Genomic DNA, 20,095 nt, shown 5'->3' on the forward strand with positions numbered 1-20,095 from the left:
CATATGGCCATATTTTCACTTGAGAATTGGTACGAGTAACTATCAAGATAATACGCACGTGAAATTTTTATTTTTATTTTTTTTCAAACCTTTTAAATAGTACTTCCCGAAAGCGGCCTACACCCATGTCCACATGTGTATAAGGAGTATTTTTTATTTTTTGGGTTTCTTACATCCTATACACATGGGCTAATTTCGTTTAAACTAGTTCACTCGACCAAGAGAAGTTAGATCTAATCTAACTTTGTAAATTTTGGGACTTTCTTTTGATTTCTACAATTTTTTTTGTTTTTTTTTGTTTTGTTTTGTCTCAAAAGAGAATGTTATGGATTTTTTGTATTTTCTCCAGGCCGATTGTTTGCAGTGGGCTGCCCACCTTGGAAAGCATCATATAGCCCATATAGTTCCTCTTTACCGTGGAAAGAAAAGGTTTGGCATCGGGTCAATCCGTTGTGATTGATCTGACTCGCTCTAGCCATGGCCTCCCAACTGCCGCCGCCGGAACCCGCTCCCACCACCATATTCACCATCGGCGACGACCTTCTTCTCGAGATCTTCGTCCGCCTCCCCTCGCTGCCGTCCCTCGTCCGCGCCGCCTGCTCCTGCCGCACCTTCCTCCACGCCGTCCGCTCCTTCCCCACCTTCCGCCCCCGGTTCCGCGACCTCCACCCGCCGCCGCTCCTCGGCCTCTTCGTCAGGCACCGCGTCGGAGACATCCCTTCCTTCGTGCCCCTCCGTGGCCGCGCCGACAAGGACCACGCGGCCGTCGTCCGCGGCTCTGATTTCTTCCTCACCAGGGTCCCCGACGACCAAGGCTTCTGGAACATCACCAACTGCCGCGACGGCTACCTTCTCCTCCACAACTGGGAGAACAGGTTGTTCGCCGCCTACAACCCGCTCGCGGGTGTGCTGCACCGGATCTCCTCGCCGCCGGAGGCCGTCCGGGAGCTCTACATCCTGTCTCCCCCGGAAGAACGCCACGGGTCGTTCCGCCTCGTCTGCGTCCACGAGGACGGCCTGCAGGTGCGCGCCGTCGTCTTCTCATCGGACACCGGAGAGTGGCAGGTCTTGCCGTGGGCAGAGGCTGCGGCCATCAACAAGGACCATCCTGAGGACGACAAGCACTGCCTCCCGCCCAGGACTGGTAAGCTTGTGGATGGGCGCGTCTACTGGCCAAGGCACGACTGCGTGATTGTGCTCGACACCGCGACGCTGCACTTCTCTTCCATGGATCTGCCGCCGTACATGTATGGGCAGAAACCTTTTGTGGTTGGCGAGACCAAGGATGACAAGCTCTGCATGGTTTGCGCAATTGATGAGGAGAACACGATTGCTGTCTGGGTATGGAGAGCCGATGCTGACCGCGTCGAGAAATGGATGCTGGACAAGGAGATTGAATTGGAGGATCTATCCACGCTGAACCTGGTGGCAGTTAAGCAGGGCTCTCTGCACTTACACTGGGTGGCCGTTGAGGAGCCGGGCATTGTCCCTCTTTGTGACTTCTTCTCCCTCTGCCTTGAAGAAGAAGAGATGAAAAAGATATTTTCTCTCTATGAATACGAACTGGAGTGGTCCTATCCCTACATCATGCCGTGGCCTTCTTCCTTGGTGTGCAACAAGGTGAACCCTCAGATTTAAGATGGTTGACTAAGAACAAGGATACTCAATCCGTATTATTTTGTTGTACACTTAATTAATCAGTATGTTATGAGCTCATGGTTTGCTATAGTATTAGGATGGGATGCTGGTTAGTTTAGTCATTTACAGAATAAATCAAGACGATGGATGTTTTTAGGAATCACAACCAGTCATCTGTGTACTTTCTTTGAGCAATAATCTGTGAACTTCCATATGTCCAAATAAGTACTCCACTCTTAGCTTTGATCATTTCCAGCTCTGTGCTAGAGCTTTGAGTAAATGACATCTTTTGAAGATCAATCCTGCAGGGCTAACCATATTTTACTGGTCAGCCTATATTGACCATGTTGCTGTTGTAAAGCCGAATTTGATGATCTTTTAGCCGATTGCTTCACTTGATCACATTGTTTGTGTAGAAAAGTATATCATTCTTGACCCCACTATATATATCATTTGAGCTGGTACGGAAATTATTGTCATCTATTGACCAGAAGATTTTTAAATTAACTGAGAGACCACTTCTTTCTGATATACTTGTATGAGCAAGATTTATTGTTCTCTTGTCTGTCATGCATACACGTGAATAAGTACCGTACATTAGTTTTATTTTCTATCTATAAAATGTTTGCCCCGTAGATGTTGGTTCCAACAACAATATGCATTCTTCACTGCCTGAATAAAAATTAGACAAAGCTACGTATTACAGAGTTCAGTACAAATAAAGTTGGACATTGATACAAATTACAGGATTGGATTGTTACTGTCCCGTTATTTTTTTTAATTGGCTTTCTATTATCTGTGTACTACAAAATGGTTTCTCAAAGCAACAAGACACATTATCTGAGTACAGGACTAAGAATTTCTCATTCTCAGTAAGGACATTTCACTAGCTCTCAAGGGCATATTCTGTATATTATATTCACACAACAACAAACAGCCAGCACTCCACTCACTTTAGTGTATTCCCCTTAAACAGAAAAAAAAACCAAAGTGTATGTTTTTTTTCAGTATGATTACTAACCCTTGTAAATATTACCAGTTATTCACATCTTCTGGAAATAACCATCTTTTACTTAGCTAACTGACTGTTGAGACACTGGTGGTACATTGGAGTTAGACTATGGCTTTCTTTTGGGCATTTGTTTAGCGTTTTCGTCTTGTTGATGACTTCTCTCGACTGCTTATTAGAACTGCAGCAAGAAAACATTGTAGTGGAATATCGCAAAGCCTAGCACCAAAACCCATGAATAATTTGTGCCTATTTATAGACAGTCATGAAAAGCGAAGACACCTTTCCGGCCACATCACTAACTGCAGCATTTTGATAGGCTTTTATTAATCAAGATGAAACAACAATACAGAATGATGATTTATTTTGGGCCAACTGAAGCAACTAATTATCAAGCAGATCTTCATCTACTTAATATTATCAAACCACTGATTTTTCTTCCAGAAATGTGGGGATGGTCGTGCAAGCAAGTAAGTAAGCATCTTGCAGTTTAATTTCCTGCTTGTCTCATTGGAAAAACACAGCTGTTGTTGTACTCTTTTAATCCAACTGTGCTCTTCATTGCATTCCTTGGTGTTCATTAGTGTAGCATCACAAATTCTAGGCTGCATTACGGAAGGAGGCCCATTTTCTCTCTTTTTGTGGATGATGTTTCTGGATCATCGATAATTACAATTTCTTGACAATTTAGATTTGGACTCCTGGTGACTTTGCTTCCTTGATGTGGCAGTTTTCTTTCACATTCCACTCTTCCTCTTTCTTGTCAGCTTCTCAACTGCGTTCTGCTCTTTCATCTCTCTTTTTGTAAGGTGCATCTGCAGTCTTTCATCTGGGAGGAACATATTTTGAATGTTGACACAGTGTCCGGGGCTCTTTCTGTGTTGTCATCCTAGCCGAACCCTTCACTGCAGCATTCTCCGGCTACTCCGTGTTGGAACTTTTTTTCCTTATTTTTGTTAAGAACATTTTGAGTATTCCTGGCATCGGCAATGTTCTCCGGATTCAGTGTGGAGGGCATGTTTTTCTGGTAGCTTTCCTTCTCCACTAAAGGCTGGAGGTTGGACTATTATCACCTCGACAGAATCTTGCAGATATTCAAAGGAGCATAATTGCTGACTGGTTATCCCTGACTGCACATTCCTGCAGTAGATAAGTTAAAAGATGTTTTGCTGCATGCTATGCCATTTAAAGGTGCAAGAGAAATATTATTAATTTTTCAACTGCAGAGTGCACACTGTGAACTGAACCAAATGTTCTAGCTGGGAATCATTGATTTTGATGATCGGACATGCATGAGACAGACCCAATCAACATTGTGACGCCCCGTTACGTCCGGCTAAGTCAAACGTAACGGAAACCGCCACTTCAGAGTTGCGCCAGGACCAGCCAAGGAGAACAGTAGCATGTACATAGTGGAAACTTTCACCGTTTGATAGCGGTGTCCTTTATTACATCGTCACACAAAGTGTCACTTTAACCGACGACCCAACCCCACCCACTTGATCCACAAGCCATAAATCTACTCCTCATAGCCTTGGACATCGGCTTCCCCATACTCATACTCCACTTCAGCAAAGTCAAAATCACCACAAGAGCCAGATTCATCATAAGCACTGGTCTCTACCTCCTCAGAGTTGTCATACATCACGGGTTCTGAAAACAACGGAGAAAGCAAGGCTGAGCACGTATAAAATACGTACTCCGCAAGTCGTCGGGGGTGGAGGGGTGGCGTGTGATTAAAAGGGGCAAATAAAAACTCAACGGCTCGGTAGCCACCGAGCCGTCCGACCGACAACACTTTAGAGACTAATTCCCCAATTCCCCGTTTGTTGGAAATCCATATTTTTATTTATGAAATCTACTGGCGGCAGACAACGTGGGATCTTACATCCTGTGTTAGAGGAAGACCCACACGACGCACTTCCAAACCCGGAAGCTGGGAGTGATATCACATTTTACTCTGATCAGAGGTGTACTGCTTTGCCCATAGCGTCACTTGGTCAATTTCGTTCATGCGCTACCACGGCGCACAACTAGACCAAGGGACCAAAACCTTTAGCCAGCCCGTACACCACCTCTGCTTTTCCACCTTGCCTTAATCACCAAAGGCCCGCGGGTCGAGACCCCTAACCGGCGGTCTCGCCCTAGGGTGACTGTACCTACCCGGCTACAGTCACCTTCTCACCCGTGCAGAGGTGGCTACTTGGCATGGTTAATCGGTTAAGCCTGTCCCATTCCAGGTCTATGGTCAGTACGGGTTGCGCCGCTTTTGAAGTAAGCGCCAATTGGCTATGTTTTGATTAGATAATCCCTGCGTATAGGGAGCCTGACTTCCAAGGCAACCCTGACCGGGATGCTTCCACCAATTCCGGCTCCTCTACCCACCAAATATTTAAAACACAACCCTGTCCGGGTTTTGATGACATACCTCATACAGACCACCGGATCTGGTCCATTCGCCAAATCGGCAGATCTTTCCAACCCACTTCTCATATTTCATTTAGAAAGCCAAAAGCTTTGTATTTGGTTTTCACGCGAGATTTTGGAATAAATCGTAACCCATAAAACATTTTAGCAAAACATAGGAGTCCGACGACTTGCCTGGCAGCGCTCCGACCGACTCGGAAACACCGTCAGCGTCTCCTAAATTTCCATGATCGAATCCTAATATTTATTTCACAAATATTCTCAATATTTTAGCTAACTTAACAAAATCAGTAGGCAGCGCATTTAAACTAGGCAAATCCATTTACATATCTAACAAGCATATGCTAGTGTGCTACTCACCCATCGTGCTGTGAGATGGCATGCATACATGCATCAAACCAGATCAAATGTGCATGTCCATCTCCACCGAAAAGAAAAAAATAGTTTAACATCCATATCAGTCTTTTGGTTCTGTGCAGGTGCGGTCAAAGCCCAGTCTAGCCCAGCACTAGTGTGGCGGCAATTCTAGTTTACATGCAACTATTCCTTTCCTTTTTATTTTATTTTCCTTTCCTTTTTATTTTAGTTTACATGCAATGTTCATTTCCTTTTTTTTAAGACTCGATACAGTCCAATATATCGATACTTTATTTTCCTTGTACCCCGAAGTGCTTAACTCCTTTCATTGGCGAGACTTTAAGATATACAAACTCGATTACCATGTTGATATTGACTACGTTGCCCTTGTCCGCATAACTCTTTTGTCTACTTTGGGACGTCTTTAATCGCTCTCTAACTATGTGAACTTGCTTCTCGGTTTCTTGGATCAAGTCGGGTGGTAGGAGTTTCTTCTCTCCAGTTTCTACCCAACATATTGGGGTTCGGCACCTTCGGTCGTATAAGTCCTCAAATGGGGACATACCAATACTAGCTTGGCAACTATTATTGTAGGCGAAATCGGCCAAGGGTCGATGTGTGCTCCATGAGTTACCAAAATCAAGGACGCAAGCTTTTAGCATGTCCTCTATAATTTGTTTTACCCTCTCAACTTGACCATTAGTGCGGTACTAAATTCCAGTTTAGTTCTCAATGCTTCTTGCATTTATTTATTTTTGTAGAACTTGGTTGTATTTTTTTTCTCATAACTTGGATGTGAACATTGATCCACGATCTGACAATTTTTTTGATGGTGTCCCATGTAGAGCTACAATCTTTTGAATCCATCGACTAAAAGGGATAAAGTGTGCATATTTTGTGAGCCAGTCTATTATAGCCCATATTAATTATTATATCTTTCTTGGTCTTGGGAAAGCCGGTGATGAAGTCCATATGGATCTCATCCCCTATCCATTGAGGAATAGGGAGATGTTATAATAATCCAGATGGTCGCCGGTGTTCATCCTCGAACCTCTTGCGAGTGTCACCTTCATCCACATATTGAGCAATTTTTCTCTTCATATTTCTCTACCATAATGTACTTTTAACATTACGGTACATTTCTGTGCTACCAGGTTGTATGTTGTATGGGGTGATTTAACATTACGGTACATTTCTGTGCTACCAGGTTGTATGTTGTATGGGGTGATATGCTCCTCCTTAAGTATTGTTTATTTAATTTTGGATATGTTTGGCACACACAGCTTGGGTTATAAACCAGAGTGATCCGCCGTGTTCAACTCAGAATTGTGAATATTGGCCTTTAGCTTTTCCTCACCGATGAATTTATCCTTGACTAGTTTTTCCTTTATTTGGTACAATACATAGGGTATGACCATTCATGATGCTAGGATGTGTTCAGTCGTTTTATGCACGAACTCAACTCCCATCCTTTCCAACTCATTTTATCAGGTGTCTATCAAAGGTTGGGTTCTCCATTTGGTTACGTGAGGTTTATTGACTAAGAGCATCCACAACCACATTTTCCCTTCCTAGATGGTAGTTAATACCAAGGTCGTAATCCTTGATAAGTTATAACTGTAATCTTTGTCTCAAGTTCAACTTATTCTGCATGAAAATATTTTTGAGGCTATTATGGTTGGTGTATAATTCACAACGATTTCCATACAGGTAGTGCCTCCACAATTTCAAGGCAAAAACCACGACCGCTAATTCCAAGCCGTGGGTGGAATAATTCTGTTCATGGGGCTTTTTGCTGTCGAGAGGCCTATGCTATGACCCTCCCATATGCATGAGCACACCCCCCAAACTAACTCGAGAGACGTCGCAAAAAAATTGTTTAAGCTTTGCCTGGTATGGGAAGAGCCAACATAGGTGTTGTTGTGAGTAGTTTCTTTAGCTCTTGAAAACTATTCTCACACACTTCATTCCAATTAAAAGGATTGCCCTTTTTGAGAAGTTTCATGATAGGAGCTGCTTTTTGGGAGAACCCCTCAATAACTTGTCGATAATATCACGCTAGGCCAAGTAAGCTACAAATTTTAGTTACATTGGTTGGTGGTTCCTACACCAACACTGCTTCCACTTAGAAGGGTCTACTCCTGATATAACGTGTCCTAAGAAGACCACTCCCTCTATCCAAAATTCACATTTTTGAATTTGGCAGAAAGTTGTATTCTCTCAAGGTTTTAACCAAACTACGAAGGAGTTCGGCATGTTTCTCGGTACTTCGAGAGTATATGAGGATATCGTCAATGAATACTACCACGAACTTATCCAGGTAAGATATCAGGACTAAGTTCATTAGGTTCATGAAAGTGTCCATGGACTTTGTGAGCCTGAATGGAACAACTCCGAATTCGTGGTGCCCATATTGGGTAATTAAAGTGGTCTTTGGTATATCCTCTTCCTTTACTTTTATTGGGTGTTATCCAAACCGGATATCTATTTCTGAAAACACGCGTGCTCCCTTTAAATGGTCAAACTGTGCTCCCTTTAAATGGTCAAACTAAACATCTATCTGGGGCAGTTGATACTTATGTTTAATGGTTTCCTCATTCAAGCCTCGATAGTCGAAACAAAGAAAACTACTTTCGTTTTCTTTCCCTCGGTGAATAAGGCTGGGGCGACCCGGCCAATGGGACACACTTAGTTGAATTAAACCTTTTTTTCATCTCATTTAATTTCTTTATTAATTCCTTTAGTTCTCCCGTGGATATGCGATACGATCGCTTGGATATGGGCGTCATTCCATGGATGAGATTAATTCTGAACTCTATTTCCCCGATTTCCCTTTTGTTTTGTATCCGTACCAGTATACTACTAGCAGTAGCTGCAAGCATACATGCTGGCACAAACCAGAGCATCATACTAGAAGATTGATGTGATCTAGTGGAGTGCAATACAACTCTAAAACTGAATCTAGGTCCTAATTAATTTCCTTGGATCAGACCCAGCCTAGCACAATACGAGAGGCAAGTCCCAGATTAATTTCAGTACGAGGAAGTGCAATATATATAAAATTAATTAATATGCATTAGTTGTCATACTGATGTAAGATCTTGGATTGATTCTAACTATTACAGATTTTAGTGAAGAAGATGAAGCATGCTAGTCATATTTTCTGAAATCAATCTATTCTGCTCCACCACTACATTTCGGAGCGAGTGAATGCTACATGAAAAGGGTAAAAGCACAAGCGGGTGTCCGTGCTAGTACCCGATGAACCACCAAGCAAGGATTAATCGGTAAAGACCCAACACAAGAATGCTAGATGAAGAGAGTCCAGATGCGGTGGAGAAGGGGTGGTGGGTGGAGCTCGGTGTTGCGGTCGAAATGTTGAACAGCGAAAGGAACCGGCTATTTATAGCGAGAGAGATGGCAAGGTCGGTTTCGGGGGAGGAGCCGGTTGGTCCGCATGCAAGGCTTCGGTGTGCATGCGGGCTTACATTTGTACTCCTCCTAGCTGTCATTTTTACAAGTGTCCGAGGTTTTGGCTAGCCGTGAGTTGGCTTTTACCTTGCTACTAAGCAATTGTGAGCAGGGATTAAACTGTAATTTTTAAAATTGTGCTAGGGTTGAAAAGTGAATCTGGTGTATAAGAACTTTGTAAGTAGAATTGCTGTGATTTGGGTGATTGAATTATTTTTAATCTAAGATTACAGTCAAAGTATGTTTAGCTATATGTGATCAAGAGTAATATCGTAAAAGGGTGTTGTTTAAATTTGGGGTCTTCACATCCCTCCCCCCTTAAAACAAATTTCGTCCTCGAAATTTAGGGTTGCACCTTGAAAAGATGGGGATACTTTTCCTTTAGATCATCCTCCTTTCCCAATGTTTTTATCGCACCAGATGGTTTCCCCATTGCACCATGAAATATATGTAATTGTTCTATTCCTTCTTAAGACTTGATTCGGTCCAATATATCGATACTTTATTTTCCTTGTACCCCGAAGTGCTTAACTCCTTTCATTGGCGAGACTTTAAGATATACAAACTCGATTACCATGTTGATATTGACTACGTTGCCCTTGTCCGCATAACTCTTTTGTCTACTTTGGGACGTCTTTAATCGCTCTCTAACTATGTGAACTTGCTTCTCGGTTTCTTGGATCAAGTCGGGTGGTAGGAGTTTCTTCTCTCCAGTTTCTACCCAACATATTGGGGTTCGGCACCTTCGGTCGTATAAGTCCTCAAATGGGGACATACCAATACTAGCTTGGCAACTATTATTGTAGGCGAAATCGGCCAAGGGTCGATGTGTGCTCCATGAGTTACCAAAATCAAGGACGCAAGCTTTTAGCATGTCCTCTATAATTTGTTTTACCCTCTCAACTTGACCATTAGTGCGGTACTAAATTCCAGTTTAGTTCTCAATGCTTCTTGCATTTATTTATTTTTGTAGAACTTGGTTGTATTTTTTTTTCTCATAACTTGGATGTGAACATTGATCCACGATCTGACAATTTTTTTGATGGTGTCCCATGTAGAGCTACAATCTTTTGAATCCATCGACTAAAAGGGATAAAGTGTGCATATTTTGTGAGCCAGTCTATTATAGCCCATATTAATTATTATATCTTTCTTGGTCTTGGGAAAGCCGGTGATGAAGTCCATATGGATCTCATCCCCTATCCATTGAGGAATAGGGAGATGTTATAATAATCCAGATGGTCGCTGGTGTTCATCCTCGAACCTCTTGCGAGTGTCACCTTCATCCACATATTGAGCAATTTTTCTCTTCATATTTCTCTACCATAATGTACTTTTAACATTACGGTACATTTCTGTGCTACCAGGTTGTATGTTGTATGGGGTGATTTAACATTACGGTACATTTCTGTGCTACCAGGTTGTATGTTGTATGGGGTGATATGCTCCTCCTTAAGTATTGTTTATTTAATTTTGGATATGTTTGGCACACACAGTTGGGTTATAAACCAGAGTGATCCGCCGTGTTCAACTCAGAATTGTGAATATTGGCCTTTAGCTTTTCCTCACCGATGAATTTATCCTTGACTAGTTTTTCCTTTATTTGGTACAATACATAGGGTATGACCATTCATGATGCTAGGATGTGTTCGGTCGTTTTATGCACGAACTCAACTCCCATCCTTTCCAACTCATTTTATCGGGTGTCTATCAAAGGTTGGGTTCTCCATTTGGTTACGTGAGGTTTATTGACTAAGAGCATCCACAACCACATTTTCCCTTCCTAGATGGTAGTTAATACCAAGGTCGTAATCCTTGATAAGTTATAACTGTAATCTTTGTCTCAAGTTCAACTTATTCTGCATGAAAATATTTTTGAGGCTATTATGGTTGGTGTATAATTCACAACGATTTCCATACAGGTAGTGCCTCCACAATTTCAAGGCAAAAACCACGACCGCTAATTCCAAGCCGTGGGTGGAATAATTCTGTTCATGGGGCTTTTTGCTGTCGAGAGGCCTATGCTATGACCCTCCCATATGCATGTGCACACCCCCCAAACTAACTCGAGAGACGTCGCAAAAAAATTGTTTAAGCTTTGCCTGGTATGGGAAGAGCCAACATAGGTGTTGTTGTGAGTAGTTTCTTTAGCTCTTGAAAACTATTCTCACACACTTCATTCCAATTAAAAGGATTGCCCTTTTTGAGAAGTTTCATGATAGGAGCTGCTTTTTGGGAGAACCCCTCAATAACTTGTCGATAATATCACGCTAGGCCAAGTAAGCTACAAATTTTAGTTACATTGGTTGGTGGTTCCTACACCAACACTGCTTCCACTTAGAAGGGTCTACTCCCGATATAACGTGTCCTAAGAAGACCACTCCCTCTATCCAAAATTCACATTTTTGAATTTGGCGGAAAGTTGTATTCTCTCAAGGTTTTAACCAAACTACGAAGGAGTTCGGCATGTTTCTCGGTACTTCGAGAGTATATGAGGATATCGTCAATGAATACTACCACGAACTTATCCAGGTAAGATATCAGGACTAAGTTCATTAGGTTCATGAAAGTGTCCATGGACTTTGTGAGCCTGAATGGAACAACTCTGAATTCGTGGTGCCCATATTGGGTAATGAAAGTGGTATTTGGTATATCCTCTTCCTTTACTTTTATTGGGGGTTATCCAAACCGGAGATCTATTTTCGAGAACACACGTGCTCCCTTTAAATGGTCAAACAGAACATCTATCTGGGGCAGTAGATACTTATGTTTAATGGTTTCCTCATTCAAGCCTCGATAGTCGAAACAAAGAAAACTACTTTCGTTTTCTTTCCCTCGGTGAATAAGGCTGGGGCGACCCGGCCAATGGGACACACTTAGTTGAATTAAACCTTTTTTTCATCTCATTTAATTTCTTTATTAATTCCTTTAGTTCTCCCGTGGATATGCGATACAGTCGCTTGGATATGGGCGTCATTCCATGGATGAGATTAATTCTGAACTCTATTTCCCCGATTTCCCTTTTGTTTTGTATCCGTACCAGTATACTACTAGCAGTAGCTGCAAGCATACATGCTGGCACAAACCAGAGCATCATACTAGAAGATTGATGTGATCTAGTGGAGTGCAATACAACTCTAAAACTGAATCTAGGTCCTAATTAATTTCCTTGGATCAGACCCAGCCTAGCACAATACAGAGGCAAGTCCCAGATTAATTTCAGTACGAGGAAGTGCAATATATATAAAATTAATTAATATGCATTAGTTGTCATACTGATGTAAGATCTTGGATTGATTCTAACTATTACAGATTTTAGTGAAGAAGATGAAGCATGCTAGTCATATTTTCTGAAATCAATCTATTCTGCTCCACCACTACATTTCAGAGCAGAGTGAATGCTACATGAAAAGGGTAAAAGCACAAGCGGGTGTCTGTGCTAGTACCTGATGAACCACCAGCAAGGATTAATCGGTAAAGACCCAACACAAGAATGCTAGATGAAGAGAGTCCAGATGCGGTGGAGAAGGGGTGGTGGGTGGAGCTCTGGTGTTGCGGTCGAAATGTTGAACAGCGAAAGGAACTGGCTATTTATAGCAGAGAGATGGCAAGGTCGGTTTCGGGGGAGGAGCCAGTTGGTCTGCATGCAAGGCTTCGGTGTGCATGCGGGCTTACATTTGTACTCCTCCTAGCTGTCATTTTTACAAGTGTCTGAGGTTTTGGCTAGCCGTGAGTTGGCTTTTACCTTGCTACTAAGCAATTGTGAGCAGGGATTAAACTGTAATTTTTAAAATTGTGCTAGGGTTGAAAAGTGAATCTGGTGTATAAGAACTTTGTAAGTAGAATTGCTGTGATTTGGGTGATTGAATTATTTTTAATCTAAGATTACAGTCAAAGTATGTTTAGCTATATGTGATCAAGAGTAATATCGTAAAAGGGTGTTGTTTAAATTTGGGGTCTTCACAAACATGAAATGTGTATATAGACCAATAAGCAGATTAATAAACTAATCACTTGTTGGACAAGTAGAATAGAACAAGATTGTACTTAGACATTATTGATTTCAAGTATGGTCACACTGCTACACCCAGTTATTTTTGTTGTCCTCTAATGCATCTTCTTTTTGGGAAGCAGTTTTGTGGGCTAGCTCTGCTGCCATGGTGGGGTACCAGATGGCAATGGAGTTTCTTTTAGATTTTGCTGTGACAATTGGTTAGGTGCTGGAACCTCTGCTTTGTTTTACAGAGATTTATATGTGACTTGGAATGCAAAGGAAGCCATTTTTTGCTAATGTATGTGAAGGTTCATCTCTTAGTCTCACTTACTTTCAGGAGATGCTTTGGCCTTTGTTCCTATACTAGTGCAGCAGTTGAGTTACTGCTAGGCGTGATAAGTTCAGTTGCTGAATCCTCTGATCAAATATTGTGAACTCTGTATATGCCATCGGTTCTTCTTGGGTTATCTCTTTCCTGTCTTGACGTCTCGTTCTGTTTGTTTGTATAATTAATATGAAGTCAGTGTGGCCGCTCCAGAACATAATCTGCGGCAAGCTCTTGTTTTGGCCAGTGATGGTGTCAACCTACGTACAGCAAGCAGTCCTTGTGCACTGACGGGGCCTGCCTCGTTCGTGTGTCACACGTGTTGAAAACATTGGTCATCTTTGCATTCTTGGTCTATCAACCTCTATGCTAATGATGAGTAGTACATAACCATTAGTGCCTCGTAGCGTCTCGCAGTTATAAGTTCTATTCAGAAACAAAGCTTAGAACCATGTTTTGGACATGCTAACTAATGGTTATGCAGAGGTTGGATGTAATTGCTTCTAAAAGTAATAAAGCATCCTTTATCGAAAAAATATTTTAAATCGGTTGTAGGTTTCAAGAAAGCGACAGAATGCTCTTTGGACATGAACGAGGAAACAAGAAGTTCAAATCCTTACAAAAGACAACAGATTGATTTCATCATACTCCCTCTCTCACAGTTTATTAGGTGTGCGCGTATCCCTAGGTCGCAAATTTGATCAAGTTAGCATTAGTTATATATTATAAAAATTATACCATTAGAAAATTTAGATGTTTTATTTTCTAATTATATAATTTTTTGCATTATATAATTTAAATTATATAGGTTAAATTGGTGACCTAGGGATACAGGGAAGACTAGTAAACTGAGACGGAGGGAGTAAAAGCTAAGCAAATCTCATGGTAGTGTATGTTAAAGGGTGTGACTATTTCTCAGTCGATTGAGAACTAATTTCGTTCTCAGTCAGATAATGTCATTAAATTTCAATCGCAAGTCATGTTGCAACTCATAAGTACCACGGATCATGATACAAATCAAATGGTGTGAAACTTGACTGGACACAAACTTAGTTGAAAGACAGACAAACATCAGCCCTCTCGGAATCCAAGTCTCCAAGGGTTCCTCACATGACGCATATGATTGAAGTTGGGTTTACATCAGGCAAGTACTTGCGTCACACAGTAAAAATGCATATGCATATCATGGTTCTTAGCTTGGTCATAGTGGGGAGTAACTTAGACTAGTAACATGACTAGTTACCATCTCATTCTCTTTCTTCATTTATTAGCATGCCATGCATGTCACTAAAATATCTTGAAATGTGTGATGTTACTAGCTATGTTACTCCCACTATGAGCAGTCTTACATCCAGAACGCCACAGGATACTCGAGCATGGAATCGGTAACTTCTTGGGGCACGGTGTAGTAACAAATCCGGCGGGTGTTGCCAGTTGTCAGGTTTCCACTCTTGTCATAACTGAGTGAGAAGGTCGTCAATCGCAAGAAAAAGTGCTTCCAAACTTGCTGCTCCTTATTCGCCTCATCGTGAGAGTACTCATTCGTCTCATCAGAATCAGTCTCACGCTGGTTCGACTCATCAGTTCGACTCATCAGAGTCGGTCTCATTCACCTCATTGATAAAGACGGCTGAAGCAGCAAATTGTATGCAGATTCCCCAAGGAGGCAGAATTAGCTTCCACCACCACCCATATACACCAGTATGGCACCCACGGGGAAAGTCCTTTCTAACGGAGCCGGTTTCTACCGGGCATCTAGCCACCGTACATCTCCTCGCGGTTCATGTTACGCCCCTTTTCAATATCTAGTTTGTATCATCTCCATATGACATATACTTGAAACTTACATATTTTTTTATAGTAAAATCTCATATTTTTTTATATATACCAGGATTCGCGCTAATTTAAAGAAAAACAACTAAATTAATTCAAATATGTTTGAAATATATGTATAATGTGCTCAAAATGACAAGATTTGACTACAATATCATTTGTATCTGATAAATATCATACATATACCATATCGTAGTAAAATAGACACCAACGTGAAGCCGCCGCCTCTCCAAAACCCTAGCCGGCTCCACTTCAGCCTCCTCCATAGATCGATTCCCCCTCCGCCGGTCGGCTTCACTAGCGTCGGGAGGTGTGGAGAACCCGATCTATGCGTGGAGTTTCCAATAAAAGTAGTGTTTTCAGTTAATTATGTTAGAATTTTGGTAGTCGTCTTCTTGTTGGTTTCTCCTCAATGAAAATGGCATCGTCTGCAATAAGTGATCTTCGGGCTTTCGACGTCAATGGTGGTGTTGAAAGATTACAATCCTCTAGGTATGGGCCTTCAGATCTTACTTCACCAGATCGATTTTGGATCTTCTGTCGTTGTTGCCGCGAGGAGGATTATCCTCGCAGTTTTTGTCCCGGCTGCTACGTCCTCGACAATGGTGATTCGTATTCTCGGCTCTCCATCGATATCGACAAGGCTAGTCGGTTGTTATTCCCTGACATACTGGTGTTGGTACTCTTCCCGATGTTGAATGACTGCTTTAATGGTTACGCGCGTGCACGCAGCCTTGGCATTGCGGCTCAAATTAAAATTATGTGAGAACATTCATCGGTATTTACAGGTCTATGGTTCGTTATTTATCTTTGGCTGTTTTCAGAAGAGTACAAGATTATGTTTTGGAAGAAGGAAAATTTTGAAGACCTCGAAGAATTGTTAGTATTTTTTAGACTTTATTTTGTAATAATCGTTGGAGTCAGCTCGTGTATCTCTACCATGTACTATTTGTTACTATGAAAATATATGTGGCTGATTGTAAAAAAAAAGACACCAAAATGAAGCGAAATTCGCACGAATCGCGAGGCCACCAGTGGTCAGATTGACACGGTAGTAACCGGTTTGCGTTAGAAAATCCGTGTCTGGCACCCATGTGCATGAGCGCATTTCGTCTGGGACCTCGCCGAACACAGCAGAGTATGGAAAGCACAATTCAAGGAGGCGCATTAAGGAAACTTCGATCCGAGGACGATCAACGTATCTCCGATCGACGGCATCAATTATCGTATCACGCCAACCGATTCCTTTCCCGGTGATCCCTCCCCGCGCCTCCCTATAAAGCCCAACGGAGCCATGACACTTGTAACCTAGCAATCACCGGCAGCTAGCGGCGGAGCTTGAGAGGTCGAGCGCAATTACAGTCGAGAGATCAAGAAGAAGGAGAAGGAGTGCAATGGCGCCGGTGGAGCTCCGGATGGACGTGCACTGCTCCAAGTGCGTGAAGAAGATCAGGAAGGCCGTCGAGAACCTGCGCGGTACGTACAGTACACTTCGTCGTATATCTTAGTCAAGTTTGACGTATACGCCGATAGATCTGACGCGTGAGTATGCAGGGGTGAGCAGGGTGTGGGCGTCGCCGGAGCAGGGGCTGGTGGTGGTGCACGGGACGGCGGACGCGTACGCACTGAGGCGGCGCATCGAGCGCAAGATGGAAAGGCCCGTCGAGATCGTCAGCGACGGCGGTTCGGCTCCCTACTACTACCCGGGAACGACGACGGCTGCGTCGCACTACGGCCCGCCGCAGCTGCCGGCTTACGGCTGGGGCTCGGCGCCGCCGCCGCCGCCGCCGCCGCACGCCTACTACTCCCACCCGCCACCAGTGAACTCGTACCCGTACGCTGCTGGAGGCTACGGCGCCGGCTGGGCCGATCCGGACCCCTACGGCTACGCGGCGCACAGCACGGTGTCGTCCTGCTCCATCATGTGAGAGGCGATCGACGTGCATGCATGAGCTCGATTTTAGATGGAGAGTTTTTGCAGTGAGGAGATCGATCACTCAATCTTTTGTGAGCTGATCGATCAGTCAATCTTAGGTCAGAGTGTATGGCTCCATTGGTTCGACATCGAGTAGCTAGGGAGCGGTGTTTTGTTTTTTGTTGTACCGCTGCCTGAGCCTCCTTGCTAGCCATGAGCCTACACAGTTTTGTGTTTTCCTTTTTCTTTCCGGACTACCGCCGCTATGGTTCCTGGTTTTTTTTAATCAATAAAGTGTGTTTTGATTCTGCTTTACCCATCTCGCGTAATTCGCTTGTCACATCTCGAGTCAATCAATTATGGTTTGATCAAGTACTTAGAAAAATATCAACATCTAAATATCAAATCAATACCATTAGATTTATCATGATATATATTTTCATATGATATGTATCTGATATCATAAATATTAATAATTTTCTCAATAAACTTTGTTAAATTTTACATTGTTTAACTTCAAAATAATCCCATATGCACTACATTGGGCCAAGGAGGGGGGGTACTAATACATCTAGTATTGTAGGAATATAACTTCGGGACGATTATAATACTATAAATTGGAAATCGTAGACGTTGATAAAATTTTCTAGGAATTTTGTCAACCTTTACAAATTTTGACTTTGATTAAACCCAAAATGCAAAGTAATTTTGAACGAAGCACATTGACAAAAACTTGGTTTGTGTCTGACTTAACTCAGAATGTGCGAGCTGATGCCTAGTTTAGCAACAAACTTTTTTCTAAAACTGACGGCCATGGCAGTTGGCAGAGACTTATGCTATCTGTGAGGGGCTGTTGTTTAGAGCAACACATCGGGTGCAATAAATTTATTATTCAATTAGATAACTCCCATGTAATTGAGACAATGCAAGATGGTGGGTTCTCATCTACACATCATGAGGTGCTATTTTTTATGATTGTGCCATCCTGGCAATAGGTTTTGCAAAGGTGGAGTTTATTCACTGTCAAAGGTCTCACATGAGATTGAGAGGCATAGTTTCTTAAATTTTAAACGATATAAGTGTGTTAAATTATCAATAAAATCAAGCCTTATGGCATTCCCTCTAATTTTTTTTCTCAAACTGGTGTATCACAAAACCATACTATAACTAAATGGATGGGCTAGCAATACTTCATTTTTAGAAAAAAAAAGAGGTCCAAAATTGTTTTTTCAATACTTCAAAAATAGAACGTTTTGAGAGGCACCGACATATTAATACAGGTTTAAGCCAGAACCAAACATATTGAAGTATTTGAAACTGTGGTATTTTAAAAACTACAGTATTGCTGAAATATTTCAAAATAATTTTCTACCAAATATAGCCTCAATTTGTTTGGACTTGATGTGTTTCTCCTATAAGTTGCCTTAAAATGGACGTTAATTTGCGAGGACACGAAAAAACAGCAAGCGCACCCGATAGATCCCATGATAGGTATGAAACAGGAGAGAAGCAAACGTACCATGCATAGGACCTCCCGTGCACCATATCATCAAGTTTCATTGCATATCAATGCAAATTATTTTTCCGAAACACAACAAAACTTAATGATATACCGCGGCACGAATCGCAAAGCACAGTACAATGAAATCAATGGATGAAACGTGCACGGGAGGTCCCGTGCACGCTAGAAAGACATTTCTATATGAAACAATGAGGTGCACCTACACTGCACGCCTGGCAGTGGTAAATCAATATGTGTGATTCCCCTCTCCTTTTTTCGAGAGAAAAGAAAAGAAAAGGACAGGAGAATTTGCCTCACTTGCCCTTTTCTAATTCCTCAGTTAGCTCTGCTTCACTCTCTTGGTCATTTGGTCATGCCCACCCTAAGGAATTGGCCTGAACTTTCGAGAAGCGGCGCATCTTCTTCCGGTATGGCAGTCCATCTCATGGCACGATCACTTCTATCCATTTTTGGTTTAGGCCAATTCACATTACAGTGGAGGTCAGGTAAGCTGGTAGTGGGCCCTACATGCCTATTTCGATTTTTAATGTGTTGATAACAGATTATTGTTTTGTGCAATAAAGAATCTTAGGTTCCGTGCAAAAAAATGGCACCAATAAACGGTGTTATGTACTGATGTGCAATTTCCTCTTGCACTGACAACAGTATGCGATACACTCTTTTGCTTCCACATTAGTTTTCTATTTTTAGCGCGCGACTTTCTATCGCTTTCGGTGGAGGAGAAATGTTCAGCACCTTGCAAAATCATTTTAGGGCGCCGCGATTTGACGCCTCTGCTGGAGATGGTCTAACGTTACCAGCTGATACTCGATCGGATATGCGCGCGGTGGAGTACGTGCTCCATTTCCAACCGACAATAACTATGCCGGAAAAAGGAAGGACGCCGAGGCGGTGCGCCCCGTTTACTTGCCCGTTCCGCGAGCGCGCGTGCCGAGCACACACAGTGGATGGAAAGCAAAATTCAAGGAGTCAGGTTAAAAGGAAACTTTGATCCCATGCCGATCAACATATCTCCAATCCACGGCAAACTATCCGATCGCAAGGGGATTCCTTTCCCGTTATCTGGCCGCCGCGATCCTATAAAATCCAGGCAGTCGCCGCGCCAAAAAGCACCACCACCAAGGAACTGCAGTCGTCCATTCCCAGCCGAGACTCGCGAGGACGAAAAGAAGAAGCAGATCGAGCAATGGCGGCGTGGCCGGTGGTGCTCAGGATGCACGTGGACGACTCAGTGTGCGCGAAGAAGACCAGGAAGGCCGTCGAGAAGCTCCGTGGTACGTACACTTCGTATATATATGTCTATCTTGAGCAAGATGATATGCACCTACACCGATCGATCTGATCGATATATGTGGGTTTTGCATGTGTAGGGGTGGAGAGCGTGTGGGCGTCGCCGGAGCAGGGCCTGGTGGTGGTGCACGGGACGGCGGACGCGTGGGCGCTTAGGCGGCGCATCTGGCGCAAGGTGAAGAGGCGCGCCGAGGTCGTCAGCGACGGCTCGGCGCCTTACCATTACCCCGGGACGACGGCCGCGCCGCACTACGGCCCGTCACAGGCGTACCTCGGCTGGGGCGCGGCGCCGCCGCACGCCTACTACTCTCACC

General features: G+C 43.0%; 1 protein-coding gene across 1 annotated transcript; it reads left to right on the forward strand.

Annotated features, from left to right (window-relative positions):
* The first annotated feature begins 477 nt into the window (after positions 1-477).
* Positions 478-2,022, forward strand: LOC124680343. The gene is made up of 2 exons (XM_047215414.1): positions 478-1,620; positions 1,768-2,022. The coding sequence occupies exons 1-2, from the start codon at positions 478-480 to the stop codon at positions 1,834-1,836; spliced, it is 1,212 nt and encodes a 403-aa protein (XP_047071370.1). The 3' UTR covers positions 1,837-2,022.
* The last annotated feature ends 18,073 nt before the right edge of the window (positions 2,023-20,095 follow it).

The sequence above is a fragment of the Lolium rigidum genome, unplaced genomic scaffold, assembly GCF_022539505.1.
Source record: "Lolium rigidum isolate FL_2022 unplaced genomic scaffold, APGP_CSIRO_Lrig_0.1 contig_13061_1, whole genome shotgun sequence".
NCBI lineage: Eukaryota > Viridiplantae > Streptophyta > Magnoliopsida > Poales > Poaceae > Lolium > Lolium rigidum.